Genomic DNA, 20,643 nt, shown 5'->3' with positions numbered 1-20,643 from the left:
GGCAGTGCCCCAAGACCACCAAATAGTTTTTCGCGTGTGCAACACATTATGGAGCTCACACCGGGTCTCATTATTTGATCCCAACCGTTTATTTCGGATTGATCTGACATCAATACATACATACGTTTTGAGAATGTATTTTTTTTTGGGGGGAAAAAAGAACTATAGATTTTTTTTTTTTTAAATTTGAAATTGAATGCTTGCCAATCAAACAGTTATCGAAGTGAAGTGACTATTTTTATTCATCGAGAGGAGCAAAATGAACCGTTCTGATCGAATAACAAAACCCGAGATGGGCTCCATAATGGGTACACAACACACATACGGTCCCATTATTTTGGTTATCTGAAAAGAACGTCACAAGATTTCTTTTACATGTGAGACGTGACTTGAGTAAAACTGACAAGGGGTACCATGGCCGCCCCTACCAGTCCCCATGACACCTCTGCCACTGGTGCTTAGGGTAGCTAGCCGGTTTGGGCAACCCGCGACCGCCTCCCCAAAACACGTCGAAAGCCTGATATGTTTTGTTTTAATTCAAGTTATATAAGTTTTGGGGTAGTAAATACCAACGGTTAAACGAACAATCAAATTATAGTTTCTTGAAATTCATCCAAATAAATATACAAAATGCCCTAGATACTGAATGGAAAACTTGTCGATGCCTTCCAGAGTTGTATCTCTATGTCACTGCAAACCCCAAAGTTGTATATCTCTATGTTGTATCTTCAATGTCATCCCAAATGCCAGAGCGAGGGAGGGAGTCCTCGTCTGCAAAAGCAACCAAAGCGATGTCAATGTACTCCTAGATGTGCTGTCATACACCCATTTGAGACGAAAAATATTACATGAAAGTTCGGAAAAACTAAGAACGCATGTTAAAAGGCGAACGTATATACCCGAACAAGGGAGCTTATTCACATGATTGCAGCCTCGTCCTCCCAAAGCTTCTTTCTTGCAATGAGTACTCTTTCCTCATTCGAGGAGAGTGCATCAATCCTTGGTTCTACTTCTGATAACCATCCATCCCATCTTAAAGCAGTCAAGAATTTGCGCACATGGTTTATGACGGAAGGCTTGTCTCTTATGATGACAAGGCCCTCGGGCCGTAGGATACGGTCCATCTCGATCAGAAGATCCTCTGCACTACAGCCACGACTTTCAATCTCTGAAAACACTGTCCAGGCATGAAGGAGATCGTAGGTGCGAGGGTATGTAGAGAATGATTCACACCTGGGAAAACAAAACTAACCTTATTTGTCAAAAAAACAATTTGTAGCAGTTTGGAGAGTAGTGAGAACAATTACTTATCTAGTTCTCTACTCTATGCCGATTCCATATATATAACGGGCTAAAGGAACACAAGCATGGAAAGGGAATGCTAAAACAATTGTATGCAACAAAGACCAGGTCAGAAAAACAAACTAGGAAAGGTAAAAACAAGCTTGAACTTGGTTCCTTCACCAAGAAACGGGAATGACTCTTTCGGCTCCCATAACTAATTTTTATACATATATGAACAATCCAAAAGACATCGTAATTCGAGAGATAGACACATTTGCTTTGATTTCGAAAAATGAAAATCTGGGATGACAATCAACCATAGCCATGCCAAATTAGCCACTCATCCATTGAGACACACAAGACCAAGTCTCCTACTTATTCAACCTCAGAGTTCATCTTTATCTCCATCCTCATGAGTCATGACAAAGACTGTTGTATATCCCAGAACTTGAAATGAAAGATAGTTTCTTTTAGTGACCCGACAGTCTTCCACGTTCATTACAATAATCACCTATTTAGTATTATCTTTTCAAGGCATATGGAAGCCATGTTCTGAATTTCAGAACAGAGCAGCAATGTTCGAAGACATGGAAATTTTACCATTATAACAAACATTCAAAGCATAAGGCACTCCATGTAACAATCACGTAATACATACCAGTCGTGGACTGTTCCAATCAGGCCGCGATCATATATAATCTTCAACCTGGATGACGAATTAACTGGAGCAACGTTCATTACCCAAACATCTTTATCTTTGACAGCAGCAGCAAATCCACCAAGATTTGAGTGCATGTCCATCACATTCCTAAAGGAGTCCTTTCGTATAACAGATTTCATCTGCATCCAGTACTCGGTCACTCTATAATGCCATATGCTCTGCATACATAAATTTCTTAGCAACTAAAATTTGAGTTAACAACAAATGGTTAAAAGAATTGGAGAAAGAGAGCACGTGATCTGGAATGATGCAAATCATGCTGTCTTCTTGCCATTCAAGGAGCTTACAGTGTCTTCATGAAACTCATCAGGGCTAACATTAACTTCTTCAAGACGAGGAGGAGCCGCCGTAAGCCTTTTTGGCCAAGGTTCTAAACCGCTCCCTTTTTCTCTGTGCATCTCTGTTTTCAAATGTGTGTCAAGTTAAACCCAACAAAAGAAAATCGAAAACTATAATAACTAGAGGAAAAGAACAACAGAACAATCAAGAAATGATAAGACAATGATGACGGTGACAACAACGATGGCGAACATCAGTCACCGGCCCTAACAAAACTAATCCCTGGAAAAACAAGGAAATGACAACAACCAAACAAAAATGCTGACTTGTCCTGGCTGGTAACAACTACCCAACTATTTAAGAGAAACCTCAAACTTCCAGGTAAATTATGCTGACAATCTACGTAATTGGTGACCGGAGGTCATTTTTCATAAAACTTGAAATCAATGAACTTTCCAAACATGAATAATGGGCCTGGAAAAATAAACCGTTATAACCTATATACGTTTCCAGGAGACTGCCATTCTCACGAGCAATTTGCGCAGCATTACGTTCAGAAGTAACAACAGATTCATGAGGAAGAAGCAGGGCCCATCTCAACCATGACAACCGTTAACTTATGAGTCATAACAACCATTAAATTTGGTATGTATTGTCATCTTGCATTGTAATTCTCATTTCTTGCATCAGTAATCTGCAGTTACCATTTCTACTTACTGGCTGAATATGGGGTGATGCACGGTTTCATCAGCACATTCCAACTTGCATCTGGATCATCATCAGAACTGCACAATGGAGGGTGGGTCCCTTCATTTCTCTTCAGGTAACAGCTATTACTCAGTGACTTTGCCCATACAACTGTCTGCTCTTTCCTTGAAACAACTCTCCAGCACATCCTTCTCAGAAGATCATACATAGCATTCCAAATCCTTCGGTTCTCAGCATCATGTGCATACGCTTCAGGAGAAGAGTACACAAAATACCCCCCTGGTTGTATTAACCTGTCCAGTTCCAACAAAAGAATTCCACCTCTTTGAAGCCAATCAATTCTACATCGAGAACAATGGGCAAGTTCAAATGATCGGCTTGGAAAAGGCAGTCTACGTGTTCCCAAAACACCTAGAGTAGATGGGATTCCCCTCTCTAAGGCAAACTGTATTTGATTCTCATGAACATCATTAGGCGCGAGAGACATGGCTATAATGTTGAGGGGAAGAAGATATGCCCCAAAGCTTGCAACTCCACAACCCACATCAAGGACATTGCGAATATTTCCACCATTGCTAAGTTTATCACCAGGAAACTTAAGCATCTGTGCAAGTACGATTATTCAAGTATCATTATACCAAGACAACGAGCGCAACATGCAAACATACTTAACATAGTACATTTTAGCGATTCAATTCAGAAATGATTACATACCCCGGCAATAGCACTTATGTACTTATCAGCTCCATCATGGAAATGAGTTCCCCCACCGGGGAACTTTATCTTGTCCCCATCCACAACCATCCAATTCTGATCCGATTTCTCCAGTGCAAGATGTGTATGCGGTATATTTGCCTTCCACACTTCATCCCTACTTGCTGGCCATCTGATTGGGATCTGGAATTCTAACAATAATCTCAAATGTGTCAAAAGTATAAACAGTTTACAAAACAACTAACAGTGCTCACCAAAACAACAGGGATAAGAGAAGACGGAAAAAAAAAAAAAAACAAGAGGAGAAGAACGAGAGTGATTTCTGACCTTGTATCCATTTGGAGGGGGAATAAGGCAGTTATAACGCCGTTGGGGCGGTGGACAATGCCGTTCATAGTGCTCCATTAGCGTCATATTAGGCTTCAATCTTAACTGATATATCAAGTTTCTATCCAAACATGGTATCAGTTCTGAGTACCTCCTATCACATATCTGAAACATTAAATTTGACCAATTAGAGCATCTCCCTTGCCCATTTTCTCACTCAAACTCAAAATTTGAGTAAAAACCCTCAAGATTCGCTGCACTCCCTGAATTAATTCTATACCGAATTGTGGTGTACTCGACTCAAATCAAGAAAAAAATCCTATTTTGAGAACCTATTTCGTGTTTTGGAATTTTCAACCATGCAGTGCACTCAAGTTTTCACTCAAATCTGAGTTTGCCCATATGAAATACTTCATATCCAATGAAGCTTTTACTTAATTTTTTGCTCCAACTCAAGGAAGACTCAATCTTTACTCAAATTTTGGAAAACCAATTTGTCTCTTTAAAATTTACCACTACGCAGTTGTGTTCTAAAGTATTGAACTTTTTTACAAGTAATGCATGCTCATTAAAAAAAATTCCAAATTCTGCAAATGATTACTCATTACATACGGGTATACTTTTGGGGACTTCAGGATTATGCTCTTGGTCGTCAAACAACTCGTCGAAATCGTGTCTCGTAACAAACCGGCTGCTAACAGGATCGGCGCCGTCGTCCACGTCGTCGCCGGGTTTCCGCAGGCCGGGGGCAACCGACGAACCGGAGTAGAGACAAATCAAGCCGAGGAAAACGATTAGCCCTATCAGGACGTACTTGAGTAGCTTAGTTGTGGTGAGGAGCTCGCTTTTCTGCCTCATTTTTTGGGGGGCGTTTTGCAGATGGGGTGAGTTGGGAAAGGAAAGGGGTTTAGTGAGAGTTATAGCCCTAGTTGCAGATCCATTGCCGAAACAGCAAGCAAGGAATCACGTACAAAGAAGCTTATGTAGAATGTAATTGTAGAGAGAGAGACAGAGAGAGAGAGAGGAGTGTGAAGATGGCCGTCGAACTGCTGTTCTCTATAGTGGGCCAATGCCGTTTTTTTTATAGGCGAAGATTTTGCCACTCTTTTTTTTTTTTTTATTTTTATTTTTAACGGCGCTCCCCTGCAGGTATATTTTTGGTGTAAAAATATATTTGCAGGGGAGTGCCGTTAACAAAAAGGAAGTGACAAAATCATTTTCCTTTTTTATTTGAAAAATTCTAAAATGTGAGCTAACAATAATAAGTTTGTGAATGTTTATTAAGGTGTGTAAAAAGTACACAGAGATACATATTTTTCTTATCTTTTAGTGTGTTTATTGTCGGTCCAGTGGGCTAACAATAGCAAGACCGTTTTTATTTTTTTTAAGAAAAGATCATCCCAATTAGGCAAATAATGTCATTTCATTTTTTTTTACGATGACACTTCAAAATTTAATTTTTAGTGTAAAAATGATACTCTCTACTACATAGCAAGACACACTAAAAGACAAATTTTGAAATGTCATCATAAAAAAGTGAAGTACCAAAATCATTTTCCTCCTATTTATTATGAAAAACAAAGTATAACAAAACAAAACAAAATGCTCCACTGCAGTACAACACAAAAGCCGCTCAGCTTTCATATCGGACCCAGTCTTCGCTCATGACGGTGAGTAGATGGAGGATCACCACCACATCTTACTCCCTTCGCAAGATCGCCAACGGATCTACCTTCAGGCGTCTTTATCGTCGTCGCTGAATAGCTTAGAAAATCACGGACCCGGGGACCCTGCCGAGCGGCACCCCTGCCGAGCGGGTGCCGAGCGGCCAATCCGGCCGTTCATCTCGGAATCAACGGCCCGAATCGAAACATCTTTTTCCTTTTCTTTTTCTTTTTTTTTAAATCCGTTCGGTACCTTTACATCCGGGCCATCCAAAACACTTTTGGACGGCCGAGATGCGCTCGGCACCGCTGCCAAGCACCTCTGCTTGGCAGCATCTCCCAATCCAGAAAATCACCGCCCGAAATAAACCGACCAAAGTCTCCGTGCAAGAACTTCGGCTGGATCAGCTACGCTTTGTGACCCAAAAACATGGATTGGGAGATGCTGCCAAGCAGAGGTGCTTGGCAGCGGTGCCGAGCGCATCTCGGCCGTCCAAAAGTGTTTTGGATGGCCCGGATGTAAAGGTACCGAACGAATTTAAAAAAAAAGAAAAAGAAAAGGAAAAAGATGTTTCGATTCGGGCCGTTGATTCCGAGATGAACGGCCGGATTGGCCGCTCGGCACCCGCTCGGCAGGGGTGCCGCTCGGCAGGGTCCCCGGGTCCCAAAAACATATACTACTCCATTATCTTGATTATTCATCCCGCGGAACACGCGGAAATATATTTTTTGCTATAAAGAGAAACCTGTTTTTTTTTTTTTTGATCCGCAAAAGAGAAACCTGTTTGATCAGATGTATGGAGGAATGCGTGAAATAAATTGTACCGCTTTCCTTTTTGTAAATTGTAAGTCTTAAGCTTAAAAGCATAATTAGACCTCGATCCGCCAAATACTTGTTTTTTAAATTAAAGATAATATATTATATGTTTTTTAAAGTGAAAAATAAGTACTCAAAAAATAAGAATTTTAACAGAATGGAGCCTTATTCATGTTACAAAATGCAATTGTTTTAGGAAAATTTATAGAAATGATCCTCCTAATTTCACCCGAGTCTCATTTTCGTCCTCCAAGTATCAATTGCAACTCTTTTAACCTTCAAGTTTGGTTTTCGTACTAAGTTGGTTCAATTGATAACGTCTGTTAGCCAAACTGGACGGGAAAATCAGATTGAGAGCAGACGTTATCAATTGGACCAACTTGGTACGAAATGCAACGTCTAAACTGACATCAATCTAATTTTTTTTCCTCTAATTTGTGCACATAAATTGATTTGGGTCTCTAGGTCTGCCCTTTCTGATATCATTTAGCTTTGATTTGGGGGTATAGTTTTACAACAAAACGTTCTTGTAACTCCTCAATTCTTGGAGGTTTAGGGGGGTCACTGTTTTAATGGGTATTCTGAAAGCAGCCACTTTGTGCATATATTGTCAAAGGTTAGGTTTGTCTCCATTCATCCCCCGCCCATACCCCCCAATGATTGGGAACTAGATAAGTTATGTTATGTTGTTGTTGTTGTTGTAATTTGACTGACAGAAGTTATCAATTGGATCAATTTGTTACAAAAACCAAAATTGAAGATTAAAAAAGTGTCAATTAATACTTGAAAGACAAAAGTGAGACTCGGGTGAAACCATGAAGACCATTTATATAAATTTTCCTTTTTTATGCAGGATCTTCCGAATTAGTTTATGCACACCTCCAACTAATCTCTATAACTCCTCCCACAATAATTTCGCACGCTTTTTGCGAGGGTGAGGTGAACCAAAACGAAATGCAAACTTGACCGCATGCATGTCTATCAAATTATCAATAGCAGATGATGGAACTGACTTTTTGCATGATGTGTCAGAGAAGGAGTGGTTGGAAGCGAAAAGGCCTTTGTACCATAGAATTCATCTACGCGTTTTATCCGTTTATGGAAAAGGGCGTAGCGACTGCGGGGATTCCAACCACCGTCCGTTGAACGATGAATGGTCTAAATTTTTTGAGCACCGCTATCAGTACCGATAGTTTTGTAGGAAAAATATACAGATCGGCTGTTTTGGGCCGTCTTCGGCCACCGGACAGTTGATCCGAGCCGTTCAAAAATTCTAAAAAAAAAACCGAGGGAGCTTGCGTGAGAATCAACAGCATTTAATGTGTGTAAAGTGCTTGATCTAAATATTATATTTTTCGTGCTTGATCTATACACGAAAAATATGATGTTTAGATCAAGCACTTTACACACATTGGATGCCATTGATTCCCATAAAGGCCCCCTCGGTTTATTTTTTAGAATTTTTGGACGGCTCGGATTGGCCATCCGGTGGTCGGACGCTGCCGGTCGGTACGTTTTCCCCACAAAGCTATCGATACCTATATCATTTTCCAATTTTTTTTATTTTTTAAAAATTCTTAAGGATGTTCTTAGTTTTTTTTATAATCAGGTGTCCAGGACACTTTAACTCACGTCTCGGGATTTAGTTGATTTGTTTTTCAATCGAATCTAAATTTGGTCAACGATGGTTTTTTCTTTATTATTTTTAAAAATCTCTCAAGGATGGCTTTTTTAATTTTTTTATAATCAGGTGTCAAGATCACTCGAGGGTTTTAACATCATATCTTTAAATTTAGTTTTTTTTTTTTTTTATGATCTAAATTTGGTCAACGATGATCTTTTTCTATCCTCATAAGTCTAAAACCGTTTGATTTTTTATTTTGGGCAAGTCTAAAACCATTTGATTGCCAATACATGTAGGAGTTAATAAATAAAGCGAGAGAACAGTAATTTTCATCGCGATTTGCGGACTTAAAAAATTAAATTAAATTAATTATCACTTGATTTCCGACCGTGTGCATGTGATGAATATTACAACAATTTAATAACATAATTGAAGTGCATCCTCTGACCCACAATAGTAAATAATCCAATATTCAAAATGTTCAGCACATATCCGGCAAAACCTTTAAACACTATCACAGTCTTCAAACTATTCTTTTTCTCTTTTAAATTAGAAGGATGATTAACATATTTAAAACACCCAAATAATATACTAGTAATAATACTACTAACAATTTTTTTTGTAGTACATAAAACAAAATTACTCTATAAATTACTCCCTCGGTCCAAATTGCTGAACTCTTACGGAAAATCATGCAATTTTAAGATTAAAATATAATATTTCCATTTATAACTTTTTGAATTTCTTTGCACCGTATTAAGTATCTCATGAAGTTTTTTTTTAATTGGGCATGAAGAAACTAAAAATGATGCTTGAAAGTACTTATTTGCACTACTTCTCTTAGGGGCGAGCAATTTGGGATGGGAATTGTATAAAAACGGCACGAGGTACAATTCGAAGTTTATGCAAGTTGGAATTGGACCCAATCGATTCATAACCAACCAATATCTATTCAAATACTTGTAGGAATACATCTTACATCTTGTATCTTGTATCTGTCGAATACGTCGTGGCCAGAGTATTGGTATACAAGTAGTTAGGAAATAATACAAGGACAGACTTTTAGGGTCAGACAGCACACACAGATAAAATTTGAACCTGTCTCGGGTCTTACAAAGATGATCGAAACCGCTCTTCTTGTTGACGGGTCCAAATTCCATTTGTGTGTGTTGTCCGTCCCTAAAAACGGCTCTGTAGTAATGGGCTGTCTGTCAACAGCAGTGTGGGGTGGGAGTTGGGACAATGGACCAGGGGACCCCTACCTACTTGGGCTGTTTAGCCACAAGAAGAAAGCGACAAAGGCCCATAGGCCGAAGTAGGTGTGGACCTTTTCGGCTTTTACTATTTGTTTATTTATTTTTTGATCAGGACTTTTTCGGCTTTTTATGGTGTTTTTTGTATTTGTATTTATGTTACGTCGACCTTTTCATTGGAAATGAATCGTTGTTGATACTAACATTTTACCGATCCTAATAGGGATTGGTTCGCCAGTACTAAAATCCCTCGAGGTCTTGAGTTTGAATTCTTCAACGAGGTGATTTTGGCTTCGGTAATGAGCTTCTTACACCTACGAAAATCTTACCTTATGATAAAATCAAGTAATAGTCGCGATTTGTTTTAGCCTATCATCGATGAGCAATATTCGCAACGTAGCATTTGTTTAATTTTTTGGAAAATGTAGGACTTGAACTTGGTAGTATTTGGTTAAAAGTCCAATGTTTCTTTTCACACTCAATCAATTCCTTTTCTTTTTCTTTTTTCTAGTATATTTGTTACGCAACATCATATCCTTCTATTTTTCCAAAAAAAAGAGTATAACAAGTCACAGAGACTCTAAAGAGTCAAATCCTAAAGCTAGCTTGCTCATTGGGGTCCAATGGTCCATGCGCTAAGATATATTTCTTCTTCTCCTTCTTGTATGCTACTGTATTTGCTAATCAACGTTTTGTGGCTTCAATCCATCTAAGTTTGGGTACGATGTGTGCATTATTTCTCGAATCAGACAATGCCCGAGCCAAATAGCTAAGGGTAGCCTCAGGGAAAACTAGACTACAGGTCGGGTTCATTTCAAAATTATGACCCCGTTCGATCGTTTTGGGATTTTGGATTTGGATTTGTAGATAATGAGTGTAGAGAGAAATAGAATAATGATTGAAGAGATATAGAAAAAAAAATGAGAATAATGATTAAAAAAAATAGGATAATGATTAGAATCCAAAATCTTCAAACGAATGGAGTCATAGGATTCTTCCTCTATTTCAGAGTACCAACTAGGTAAAAAAAACTAAGGAACGGTGCACATTTTTTTTCGTTTATAGCTAGTCATGTATCGTTCAACACTCCAACACTTCTATTTACTTTACCTATCATTCATTTAAAGTATTCTTTCTTCGTTTTTCTTTCTTTCTTGCTTTCTCTTTCCTAAATGAATTGTTTGTGAGCCCCATAAGAACTACTAATAAATAAAGATTGCTTGTGAATAGTTGCTAGTTACCAAAAAAAAAAAACTAGCAACTGGAGCTCAAGTTAGTTTACCTACCCAAATGGAGTGGCTAACTCGTGGATGATATGTTCTGTGAGTTTCCTAGCTAAAATAGCTAATTTGGTTCTTCTGACCTAGCCTGCTACATGCACTTGCCCTTGGCACTAGTTAGCAGTGAGTCCAGTTATACAGTAAAAAAGAGTTATAAAAAAGAGCGGTGCTACAGTTCCGGCCGAAGGGATTTCGACGGCGCGCCGGGCCCACTCCTGCTACCGGACAACTGATCTAAGCAGTCCAAAAATTTTAAAAACAAAAAATCGAGTGGGCCCGGCACGCCGTTCCAGTGGGGATCCCTTCGGTCAAGAACCTAGACTTTCTGTATAAATAAACTCTTCCATAAACTTGCACCTCTAGCTACGCTTTCGAAGAAGGAAGATTTTTTGTGCCGGACCTCTGCTTCTACGTTAAGAGATTTTTTCAGTCTTTAAACTTAAAACATAAAAAAATTAAACAATTTAATGGTTGAAAAATCCCTCGGCATAGAGGCACAAGAGTTTTCGAGATGGGAAAGATCTAACCGCTTGAAACCACGGAGTCATGGTTTTTTTTTTTTTTTTTCCTTCAATTTCGGTGGAAATGAGTACAGTACATGTTATGTACTTCAACGAATCTCCCCATGTGCATCTTTCACGTGCGAAGTCTACTTTGTAGCTTCAGTTCCATCAGAAAAGTTTACACCTATAAAAGATTTGTGCCCAAGCTATAAAATTAATAAGCTAACTAGGTTAAGGAAAAATTATTACTTGCACTTGGAGCACCACGAGCTTATTCGTTTTGGTATTTTGAATTCTCTTTCATAACACAGTTTTTAAATTTTTTTCTCTCAATCATTACTTTCGTTACTCTCTATCTCTCTTCACTCATTACCCAAAATCCAAATACCAAAACGAACAAGCTCTATGTGATTATCATGTGATGCTTCAAGGGCTTCTACTATCACAGATTTACAAGGGCCGGGCTCGAGATTAAGTATTTGAACTCCACGAGAATGTGTGTCAGTGAATGGTCTTTGGATGACGGTGCTCCAAGAGCACTGAATAATCACTCGTTATTTAGGCACAATTAAAAAAAAAGTACTAACAAGGAGTTATGCATTTAGCACAGGCTACTTTCAACTCCACTTTTTGGAACCAGCCTTTTAAAGACTTTTAGATTAAAAAGTTGTAAACAGTAACATTGCATATAAATAACAAATTTTTATATGATGTTAATTATTATGGTAATGAGCTGGATTAACATTATTTTCTTAAGACAAGATTAACATTAGGTTAGTTTGTAAATTTCTATCAATATACGTTAAAATAAATTATATATTAACTCAACAAAGATCAACATAGAAGCAACAAATGCGATAAATATAGTCATTTTCATATTTTCAAGAAGACTAAATGTATATATAAGAATAAACAAAAAAGGTAGACAAAGTGTCAAAAATCAAAATGATCGCGCGCCAATTAAGGGGACATTTTGGTTGCCTTAGACATTTGATTTTAATTGCACACCGAAGCACATAACGTGTTTTAAATAGTGGAGTATTCGAAATACATGTTGAGTAATTTCTAAAATAATGGTTCCAAACTAGTAGTATTTGATCAACTGTATATATGAGTTGGGTGCAATTGATGGAGTGTGATCTAAGTTAATTATTGCTTTAGACTACTTTTAAAAGTAGCAACAATAATATAGCACAAACCCTTTTGCGTCCTGATTTATCCTACTAGCTAGCTTTTTTTAAAAAAGTGAACAAAACTCTTTTTTCATGTGGTTTGGAGATTAGGAGGACATGAGTTTGAGTCGTCTCGGCGATACTTAGAAATGGAACCGATCACGAGTACCGATTAATATCTAAGCTGCCGGTTTATTGTTACTTTGTCCTCAACCGAACATAGAACGGATTACAATTACATCGATATCAAGCCTTCTTACGATACTGTATAAAAATTACTCCGCGTCGCCTCTTATCCATTTTCAAAATGTATGTGTTTTTTGCTTGGAAGGAAATAAAAAGAATAGAATAAAGAAGCAATCAATGTATTTTGCAAGGAAGTGCATGATGTTTTGTTGGCAAAAATCAAATATTCTACCTTCCTACTTTTGACAATTATGAAAAAGATAGAGAAAAAGAAACATGTTTACAATCAAACGGACAACTTCCTTTCATTTTCTTCGTCCCTTTCAAAACAATCATAAGATTCTTTTTCCTTTTTCCCTCAATTCTTGAGCCATTCAAAATATTTTTTTTTAAACTTGTATTTGGACTTTTAAAAAAGTAATTATGCTAAATACAATAGTTTCCTTCATCGTAAAATCTGAATATTTATATATCTCCAATCAGCACCACTGGTGGAAAAGTAAATAAAACTTCACTTGAAAAAGCCCCACTTCTTTATTTATCGAAAAGTGAAACCCAAACAAACAAGCCGTAAAAGTAATTTAGCCAAAAATCTGTTTTTCTTGAGTAAAAGCCAAAGTCAATCTTTTGACACCGTAAACAAAACCTAATTTCCAAATCTATATAGAAAATATCTATAAAAACATAAAAATCTATCATTAAGTCAAGAGTCGGGAAATTTTCACATTTTTGTTTATACTTGCAGTTACTTTTTTGTCCTCGTAATATCTTCCTTCCAAGTGAGAATTGTTTTACATCCAATGAAATTGTGTATGGATTCATATGTAATGTGATAAGAAGTGTAATTACACCTATAAAAAATTGTGGAAACTATTAACTTAAGCCAACCAAGGACAACCTCAAAATATTCTTAAAAAAGAAAAAAAAAAAAGAAAGAATAAAAAGGACATTGTCTTCAACAAAGTATGTTAAATGTGACGTGAAATGCAATAATGCAATGTGGACGAATTTTGAACGAACTTCAATCAAGATGTTAATTGCTTAGGTTTCATCAAACACTTCATCTCTCATGTTAAATTTAACACGTAATAAAGGAAGATGTCAATTTGTTTGATTATTTCATTCTCTAAAACATGATAAAATTAAAAATTAAAACAATTAAAGTAAAAATATAGTAACAAATTTGTCATAGTAATTGGAGTGTGCGCTTTTAAAAACAACAAAATCTAACATTTCAAATTACCATAAAAGCCCAAAGGGTTAGCCTAGTTCATTGGTGGGTTTGCTCTCCATCCAATCCTTTGCGATCAAAGCTGTAAGAAAGAAATTTCTTGATGTTCTGCTTTTGACTGGACTTGAAAGACATGCAAGCTGGCTCGAATACCTCTGATCTTCGAAAAGTACCATATATAAATCTTTAAAGAATCACAGTTTTTAAAAGCACAATTTTAGAAAACGTCGGAGCTGTCTGATATACGTGTTGTTGTGTATCAAATGGTTCCGGACGCGCATCTAAGTTATCCTCAAAACCGGGGAGTGACTCCTGACCCGTGTCGGAATCACAACGGTTGTAAATGCCATCTATTCATTTCAAATCCAATCGCTTCTCTCACTAATAAAAGAAGGCCCCTCGATTGACAGAAGGCCCCTCGATTGACAATCATTCAAAAACAGAAAAAAAAAAAAAAATAATAATAATAATACTCCAAAAAAAATCATTTAATCCGGAAACTACGCATGTGCCAACCGAACTTTTATCCAATTCCACCACCACCAAACACACCATTAGCGGATTAAGAATTCGAAAAGGAACCCCACAAAAAATATAGGCCACTTTCTTGAAAGCCTTTGACTAATAAACAATACCGATTCGAATCCGCCATTGAAAATTTCTGCAAAAGTAATTAGGTGTGAACCAGAAGCAAGAGGAATACTTGAAAAAAAGATGCAGAGGATCTTTTCCCACCATACAGGTACTCCCTACTTCTCCTTCCTGGATAGATTCAATCTCAGTAACGCTTCTACTTGTGACGTACTTATGTGATGAAATGAAATTTGGAAGTTGGTTTTTCTTTGTTTTATTTCGGCATTTTGGGAGGAGCTTATTAGGGTTTGGAAGAAGGGTTCTTTAAATTTCTGCACTTTTTGATGAAAATTGGAACTAGGGTTTTTTATTTCGACATTTTTCCTCGGAAATTGGAAATGGGTTTTCGAAAATTGGAAGAAGGGTTTTGAAAATTGGAAAAGAAGGGTTTTTTTTTTTTGGATAAGAAGGGTTTTTGATTTGGGTATTTGTTTTTGCTAAATTTGGCGATTATTCTAAATCCAGGGATATAATTGCGGTTAGGAAGATAGCACGAAAATTAGTATTTAAGAAACGTTTTTGACTGGAACTGTCGAGCTTTTTTTTTTTTCCCTCACGTGTCAAGTCATTGAATTTTTTCACGTTTCTGTATATATATGTATAAACAAGTGTGTGGCGTGTGTGTTGATATCTTCTTCAACCATTTGGCACCGACTTGCTTCTAAGATTTGGAAGTCTTGGTTGATAAGGCTTCTTGTAAGTCGGCGATCTTTTGAAAAGTCTTCTCTGACCGTTTTCTCCAGGGTTTGAATCTGTTATATTTTACGTATTTAAGGTCTTGAATCGTATGCATTTTTAGTTTTGCCTACAATCCGAACCGAGGACGGGGTTTTGGAGCCATATACAGGCTAAGTTTTTGAAACGTAGATTTTGAGGTTGCAGATTGTTTCAGGGCTTGTTTTGGGTAAATTTGCTGGGATTAGTGAAGGTGAGATAGTCGTTGCAATTCTTATGTTTTGGGGAGTGATTTTGGTCCTTTTGGTTGGCTTGGGGTCTGCAATATATTGGAGAGAATCCAGGTTAGCCAAGAAGTTGCATGTTTATTCTTTTTGTTTTTAGTTTGAAAGTCACGGTGTCTAAGCCAGCTTACGCGCACCTCAACTGTTCTCTCCTCTCTGGTCCAGTCTAAGCCAGCTTACGTGGGGACTTGGGAATTCATGAGATATTTCACTCTTGCGGCCTAGCCCTAAGAGTTTGCCAAGTTTCGTTGCATGTTTATTCTATATGTCTGTTAAGTATTTATGACATGGATTTAAGAGTGGGGTTTGGATAAATTCTTTGGCTAAGTTGTAGTTATTTATTGGCCTTATGGTCTTTGTTAGTGATTGACTTTGGTCGTTGATGACATAGATTTAAATTGTGGTTAGGGAAGATTGGGGTAAATTTTCTTGGATAAGTTAGAATTAATTATCATCATCATTGTCTTTATTTGTGATTGACTTCGGGTTGACGTGGTGTATTCTTTTCTAAAGGAGAGAAGCCAGGTTTGCTGCTGAAAAATTGAAGTCTGTTCAGAGTATTGGGTTGATGGGGGGAAAATATTCGAGGGAGGGGCAGTCTGCAGCTTCTCGGGGTACTTCGTCTGCTTGGGATGATTACGTAAATCCTCAACCACCGTATCCGCAAGAAAGCACAAGTTACGATCCCCCTCCCCAAACAGCTTATCCAGCGTATCCACCACCTCAACAGTATTATCCGCCTCCTCAAACCCATGGGGGTCGGACCCAACAACCGCATAGGAAGCTAGATAGGCGGTACTCGAGGATTGCTGATAATTACCGCTCCTTGGAGGAGGTAAGATCATCTTTGATAAGTAAGAAAGACATGTACCTGTATGTATGTCTCAAAAATCCTTTCAACGTGGAGATGTTGACTACATTTAGAAAGAACCGATTGTGAATATGGTTAAGTTTGGTGGCTTACCTGAGCAGTTGGATTTTGTACAGTTATTTATACAACTTTTTACTGCACGTGGATGGGCAAAAGTGAGAATTCCATCCAAAATTCATTGGGATATGCCTTGAATTCTTAGAGTGTTGCATTCTAAGAGGTCAGGCCTTATAATGGAGAAAAAGTTTACTTCTTTGCGTGAGATTATGAAAAATTCAAATATCAAGTTTCATCACTCCACGGGCCATCGACCTAATCCATTTTAAGTTTGGCTTCTGTGTTCATAGGCATAATAGTTTTAGCAGTGAGTTTCTTTGCCCTTGTTTCTTTTAGTTTGAGTTTAAGGCACTCTCACCACTCATGATTATGTGTTTGTTCCGAGTTTGTAACTTTCTATAATAGCTACCGAGCATGATTTTAAATTTCTAGCCTGCCGCAAAACCTGCTGTTACACTGTTTATTTGATAACAGTTTGGTTTGGCTGGTAGTCAGTGGGGCCAGATATACCTATAACTAGCACACCCTTTCTCGGATATTTGTTAATTAAGTATTGGGTTTTTAGTTTTCTTCTCTCTATAAGTAATCTTGTCTCTAGTTAGTTCTTTACTTTCCATTTAAGGATGTATATACACTCTTGAGTGAACTTTGTGAATTTCTTACCTATGATGATCTGACTACTGGTAACAATAGTATCTACTTCATTTAATACAATAGGTTCTTAGTTAAGCCAGTTTCATACTTTGCAGGTGACCGAGGCTCTTGCGCGTGCTGGCCTTGAGTCTTCTAATCTCATTGTTGGTATTGACTTCACCAAGAGCAATGAGTGGACAGGTTTAGCCTTTATGCCTTTGGAGAATGTTTACGATGTTGAGAGTTACAGAAACATGCTAAACTTGACTTGTTATGCAGGTGCAAAATCATACAACAGAAGAAGTTTGCATCATATTGGAGATAGTTTAAATCCCTATGAACGAGCCATATCTATTATTGGCAAAAGTTTAGCAACATTTGATGAGGATAACTTGATTCCTTGCTATGGATTTGGAGATGGTACTTTATTTGAGATTGAATTTTATTTTATTTTTTGTTTTGGATTGGTTTCTTTACATTGGGAGTAGTTTTATTTCTACTCATACGTTTTTTCATTTTGACAGCATCGACACACGACCAAGAAGTTTTTAGTTTTTATCCAGATGAGAGATTTTGTAATGGCTTTGAGGAAGTGTTGAGCCGCTACAGGGAGATTGTTCCTCATCTACGTCTAGCAGGTTGAATTTTACAGGGTTATTGCCATTTCCTGCTTTAATGCTTGAAGCTCAGAGTATATGTTTCTTATAGCTTAAGCCATTCTATTTGCTGCAGGACCGACATCTTTTGCCCCTGTTATTGAAATGGCCATGACAATTGTAGAACAGAGTGGTGGGCAATACCATGTGTTAGTAATAATTGCAGATGGTCAGGTACTTATTAATGGTTGAATGTTAGATTAAGCTTTTCACTCCGTTAGATATCGAAAGGGTCACGGTCATATGACCGATAAAAAGTGAACTTAAAGATGATGACAAATAGAGACTTGATTTATCAATGAGGAGTTTGAGTGGTTTAGTGGCCAGTACAATGGTGGAGGGGAAGGAGTTGGGCTAAATCACTTATTGTTGTTGAAACATGGACGTGAAAATGAAAAAGTTAGTTTGGTGTGTCTAGTAGCTACTATCAAGGGGAAGGATGGTCCAGATTTCGATAGATATAGTTAGAGCCCTTATTTTCTTAGGGAGCGGGTGTAGTACACAGTCTGAGATCTTAGGACAAAACTCATTATACTGAGATTGTATGTTGGTTTTATTTCTTATTTTGATTCATATTGTCACGTGTTACATCACTCGGATGTCTGTTTATGCAGGTTACTAGAAGCGTTGATACTGAGGGCGGTCAGTTGAGTCCACAGGAGAGGAGAACTGTTGAAGCGATTGTGCAAGCGAGGTGATTGGCTGTCACTTTTTTTCTCCTATGACAGGCAGAACCAGTCCTTTTTGAAACTTCTTTAATTCTTTCTTTTAGATTCTATGTTGAATTTGATCATGTCTTTTGACAGCAAGTTCCCCTTGTCTATCATACTGGTTGGGGTTGGGGATGGCCCGTGGGACATGATGAAAGAATTTGATGACAATATCCCTGCTAGGGCCTTTGATAATTTCCAAGTAAGCGGTGTTTGCATTTATGATTTGTGCTGCTTATTGCTGGAAATGCTTTGTGAGCTAAAGGTTTTTTTGTCCCCCTTCAGTTTGTCAATTTTACAGAAATTATGTCAAAGAACGTGTCCCATTCCCGAAAAGAAACAGAATTTGCTCTTGCAGCTTTGATGGAAATTCCTTCTCAGTACAAGGCAACAATAGAGCTCAACATATTAGGGTAATTTACAGTTTCCCCTAATTTTTAGGCTTCATTACTTCGAGTTTACTTACGATCTCATTTCTTCTCTTTGCCCCTGTCAGTGGCCGGAAAGGAAATGCTCCTGAGAGGGTTCCCCTCCCTCCACCCGTGTATGGTGCTGCTTCTTCTAGCAGTTCAAAACCTTCGCGAGCACCTAGTTTCCCGCAGAGCTCGCCCAGTTTCCAGCGGAGCTCGCCCAGTTTCCCGCCAAGCTCCCCGAGTTTCCCGCCGAGCTCCCCTTACTCTTACGGCCTGGACAGTCCTGTTGGTACAGCTCCACCTGTCACAAGTTCTACTTTTGATAACCAGGTACATACCCTATATGCATATTTTGAAGTTTGGTTAAAATGCTGTCTGAATAGAATGTTGCCTTGAATGCTTTGATGATGTTCTATTTTCATTTATGTGCCGCTCTTCTTTTGTTAACGAACATGCTTGTTAATGGTGCTAATATTTTCTCGTGGTCATGGACAGGTTTGCCCCATTTGTCTTACTAATCCGAAGGACATGGCTTTTGGTTGTGGACATCAGGTAGATCGCTTTTACTGATTTACTCTATTTGCTAAGTTCAATATATGGAATATCGTAGTTTGATAGGAGTATTAAGAAACTTTATACCATTCCCCTTATTTTGCCCATTTTACTTACAGTATTTTCTTTTTTTAAACTTTTGGACAGACGTGTTGCGACTGTGGACAAGATCTTCATGTATGCCCCATTTGTCGATCTCCAATCCAAACCAGAATAAAGCTCTACTAAGCAGCTTTCATGGTTGCCTTTGCAATTTCTGTTCACGCCCAGAATCCTCGTACATGGGTTGATAAGACGAAACATTGTGGTTTTTTTTTGAATCTGTATTGGAGAAAAGAGGGAGTTGTCATGTTCTGTTCATGCATGCGCTAAAATTGTTCCTCCTCGGTTATCTTTAGAATGTTGGTCCAAGTATTCGACAACCCGAAAGCTAAAAAGGAACTACGAATGTTGGTTACATGGAAAGCCTGATGCATTGGGTAGCTCTCTAATTGTTCAAGTTACATGATGAAATGATTTGTTTAGGCCAAGATTTTTTGTTTCTTTTTTTGGGTAGGGATTCAAAGTAAATACAGTTTGTGTAATCTGCTGACGTGTTTGGCTTGGTAGTTGGCCGGATATGTGCCCGGTTTGATCTCATTTTTGTGTGTGTGTGTGTGTGTGTGTTGATTTTTTGGTTGTTTCTCTGTTACAATGGTAAGTACTTATTTGATTGAAAATCGTTTTCATTTGTATGATGTTGAGAAAAAAAAGAGAGGAAAGAAGGGTTTGACCCAATATATGGAGGCCCAGCACTCAATCTACGCATACGTCTTGTTTCAGAAATTGATGAACGGTCAAAAGTGTATATTTACTCCATTCTTATTGGGTAATATTGTGCGTAGATTATGATAATTCTCCTAATTTATGCTTAATTGTTAGTAATTGATTAAATTTTATCTTTACAGGAAAATATAGCGATTAAGATGATTTTCAAAGAGGTTAAAGTGTAACAGAGAAGTGCTAAAGAAGGGTTTGACCCAATATATGGTGACCCAGAACTCAATCCCACATGTTAAGAGTCATATTTGGACTTCTCCAGCACCCAGAAATTTGGCCCGCTATTTTAATCGGAATATCCAACAATTATTTAGGTTATTTGCTAGGTTTAGGAAACTCCACTTGGTTTGTGCTTTACAGCCTTATCTTTATTTCTTAGTTGGTCCCAAGCCCGGATAAAAGAGAAGGATTGTGCATTAGGTAGCTGACAGTCGACCCTAAGTAATTGGAACATAAGGTTTGATTTGGTTCGGTTTGATTTATTTGCTATCACATATAGTTGGAAACCTATCTTTTTGCCTCTTTTTCAATCTGAGAGTTTCTGGTTTCCTCCATGGAAGGATAAAAACCCTAGCTA

The 20,643-nt window shown here is 37.9% G+C and overlaps 2 protein-coding genes across 7 annotated transcripts; one reads left to right on the top strand and one right to left on the bottom strand.

Moving 5' to 3' along the window:
• Window positions 1-523: 523 nt before the first annotated feature.
• Window positions 524-5,111, bottom strand: LOC131304014 (probable methyltransferase PMT9). Of its 2 annotated transcripts, none has more exons than XM_058331108.1 (8): window positions 4,646-5,111; window positions 4,034-4,198; window positions 3,707-3,889; window positions 3,002-3,596; window positions 2,293-2,405; window positions 1,943-2,163; window positions 900-1,233; window positions 524-814 (listed from the first exon to the last, which is right to left on the bottom strand). In XM_058331108.1, exons 1-7 carry the CDS (start codon window positions 4,889-4,891, stop codon window positions 918-920), a joined length of 1,839 nt encoding a protein of 612 aa, XP_058187091.1. In that variant the 5' UTR covers window positions 4,892-5,111; the 3' UTR covers window positions 524-814; window positions 900-917. The 2 variants fall into 2 exon arrangements, with proteins under 2 accessions (XP_058187091.1, XP_058187090.1); XM_058331107.1 differs by having other exon boundaries at window positions 524-771; window positions 4,646-5,110.
• Window positions 5,112-14,184: 9,073 nt separating this feature from the next.
• Window positions 14,185-19,966, top strand: LOC131303664 (E3 ubiquitin-protein ligase RGLG2). Of its 5 annotated transcripts, XM_058330635.1 has the most exons (13): window positions 14,185-14,505; window positions 15,196-15,415; window positions 15,869-16,190; window positions 17,033-17,117; window positions 17,196-17,336; window positions 17,441-17,554; window positions 17,649-17,746; window positions 18,187-18,266; window positions 18,379-18,484; window positions 18,568-18,695; window positions 18,779-19,025; window positions 19,191-19,247; window positions 19,395-19,966. In XM_058330635.1, exons 2-13 carry the CDS (start codon window positions 15,348-15,350, stop codon window positions 19,473-19,475), a joined length of 1,527 nt encoding a protein of 508 aa, XP_058186618.1. In that variant the 5' UTR covers window positions 14,185-14,505; window positions 15,196-15,347; the 3' UTR covers window positions 19,476-19,966. The 5 variants fall into 5 exon arrangements, with proteins under 5 accessions (XP_058186618.1, XP_058186620.1, XP_058186617.1 ...); XM_058330637.1 differs by lacking the exon at window positions 15,196-15,415; XM_058330634.1 differs by having other exon boundaries at window positions 14,503-15,415.
• Window positions 19,967-20,643: the final 677 nt, after the last annotated feature.

The sequence above is a fragment of the Rhododendron vialii genome, chromosome 10a, assembly GCF_030253575.1.
Source record: "Rhododendron vialii isolate Sample 1 chromosome 10a, ASM3025357v1".
Lineage (NCBI taxonomy): Eukaryota > Viridiplantae > Streptophyta > Magnoliopsida > Ericales > Ericaceae > Rhododendron > Rhododendron vialii.
Note: the sequence above shows the minus strand (reverse complement) of the source record. Positions and strands in the feature narration are given on the sequence as shown.

Bases quoted from the DNA above. Each gene is read 5' to 3' on its own strand.
- LOC131303664 (XM_058330635.1), top strand. From the start codon at position 15,348: ATGTTTTGGGGAGTGATTTTGGTCCTTTTGGTTGGCTTGGGGTCTGCA. The intron at 18,485-18,567 runs GTAAGCGGTGTT...GTCCCCCTTCAG, and splicing joins GGGCCTTTGATAATTTCCAA to TTTGTCAATTTTACAGAAAT. The intron at 19,026-19,190 runs GTACATACCCTA...GGTCATGGACAG, and splicing joins GTTCTACTTTTGATAACCAG to GTTTGCCCCATTTGTCTTAC.
- LOC131304014 (XM_058331108.1), bottom strand. From the start codon at position 4,891: ATGAGGCAGAAAAGCGAGCTCCTCACCACAACTAAGCTACTCAAGTAC. The intron at 4,199-4,645 runs GTATGTAATGAG...TTAATGTTTCAG, and splicing joins AAGTCCCCAAAAGTATACCC to ATATGTGATAGGAGGTACTC. The intron at 3,597-3,706 runs GTATGTAATCAT...GTACTTGCACAG, and splicing joins ACATAAGTGCTATTGCCGGG to ATGCTTAAGTTTCCTGGTGA.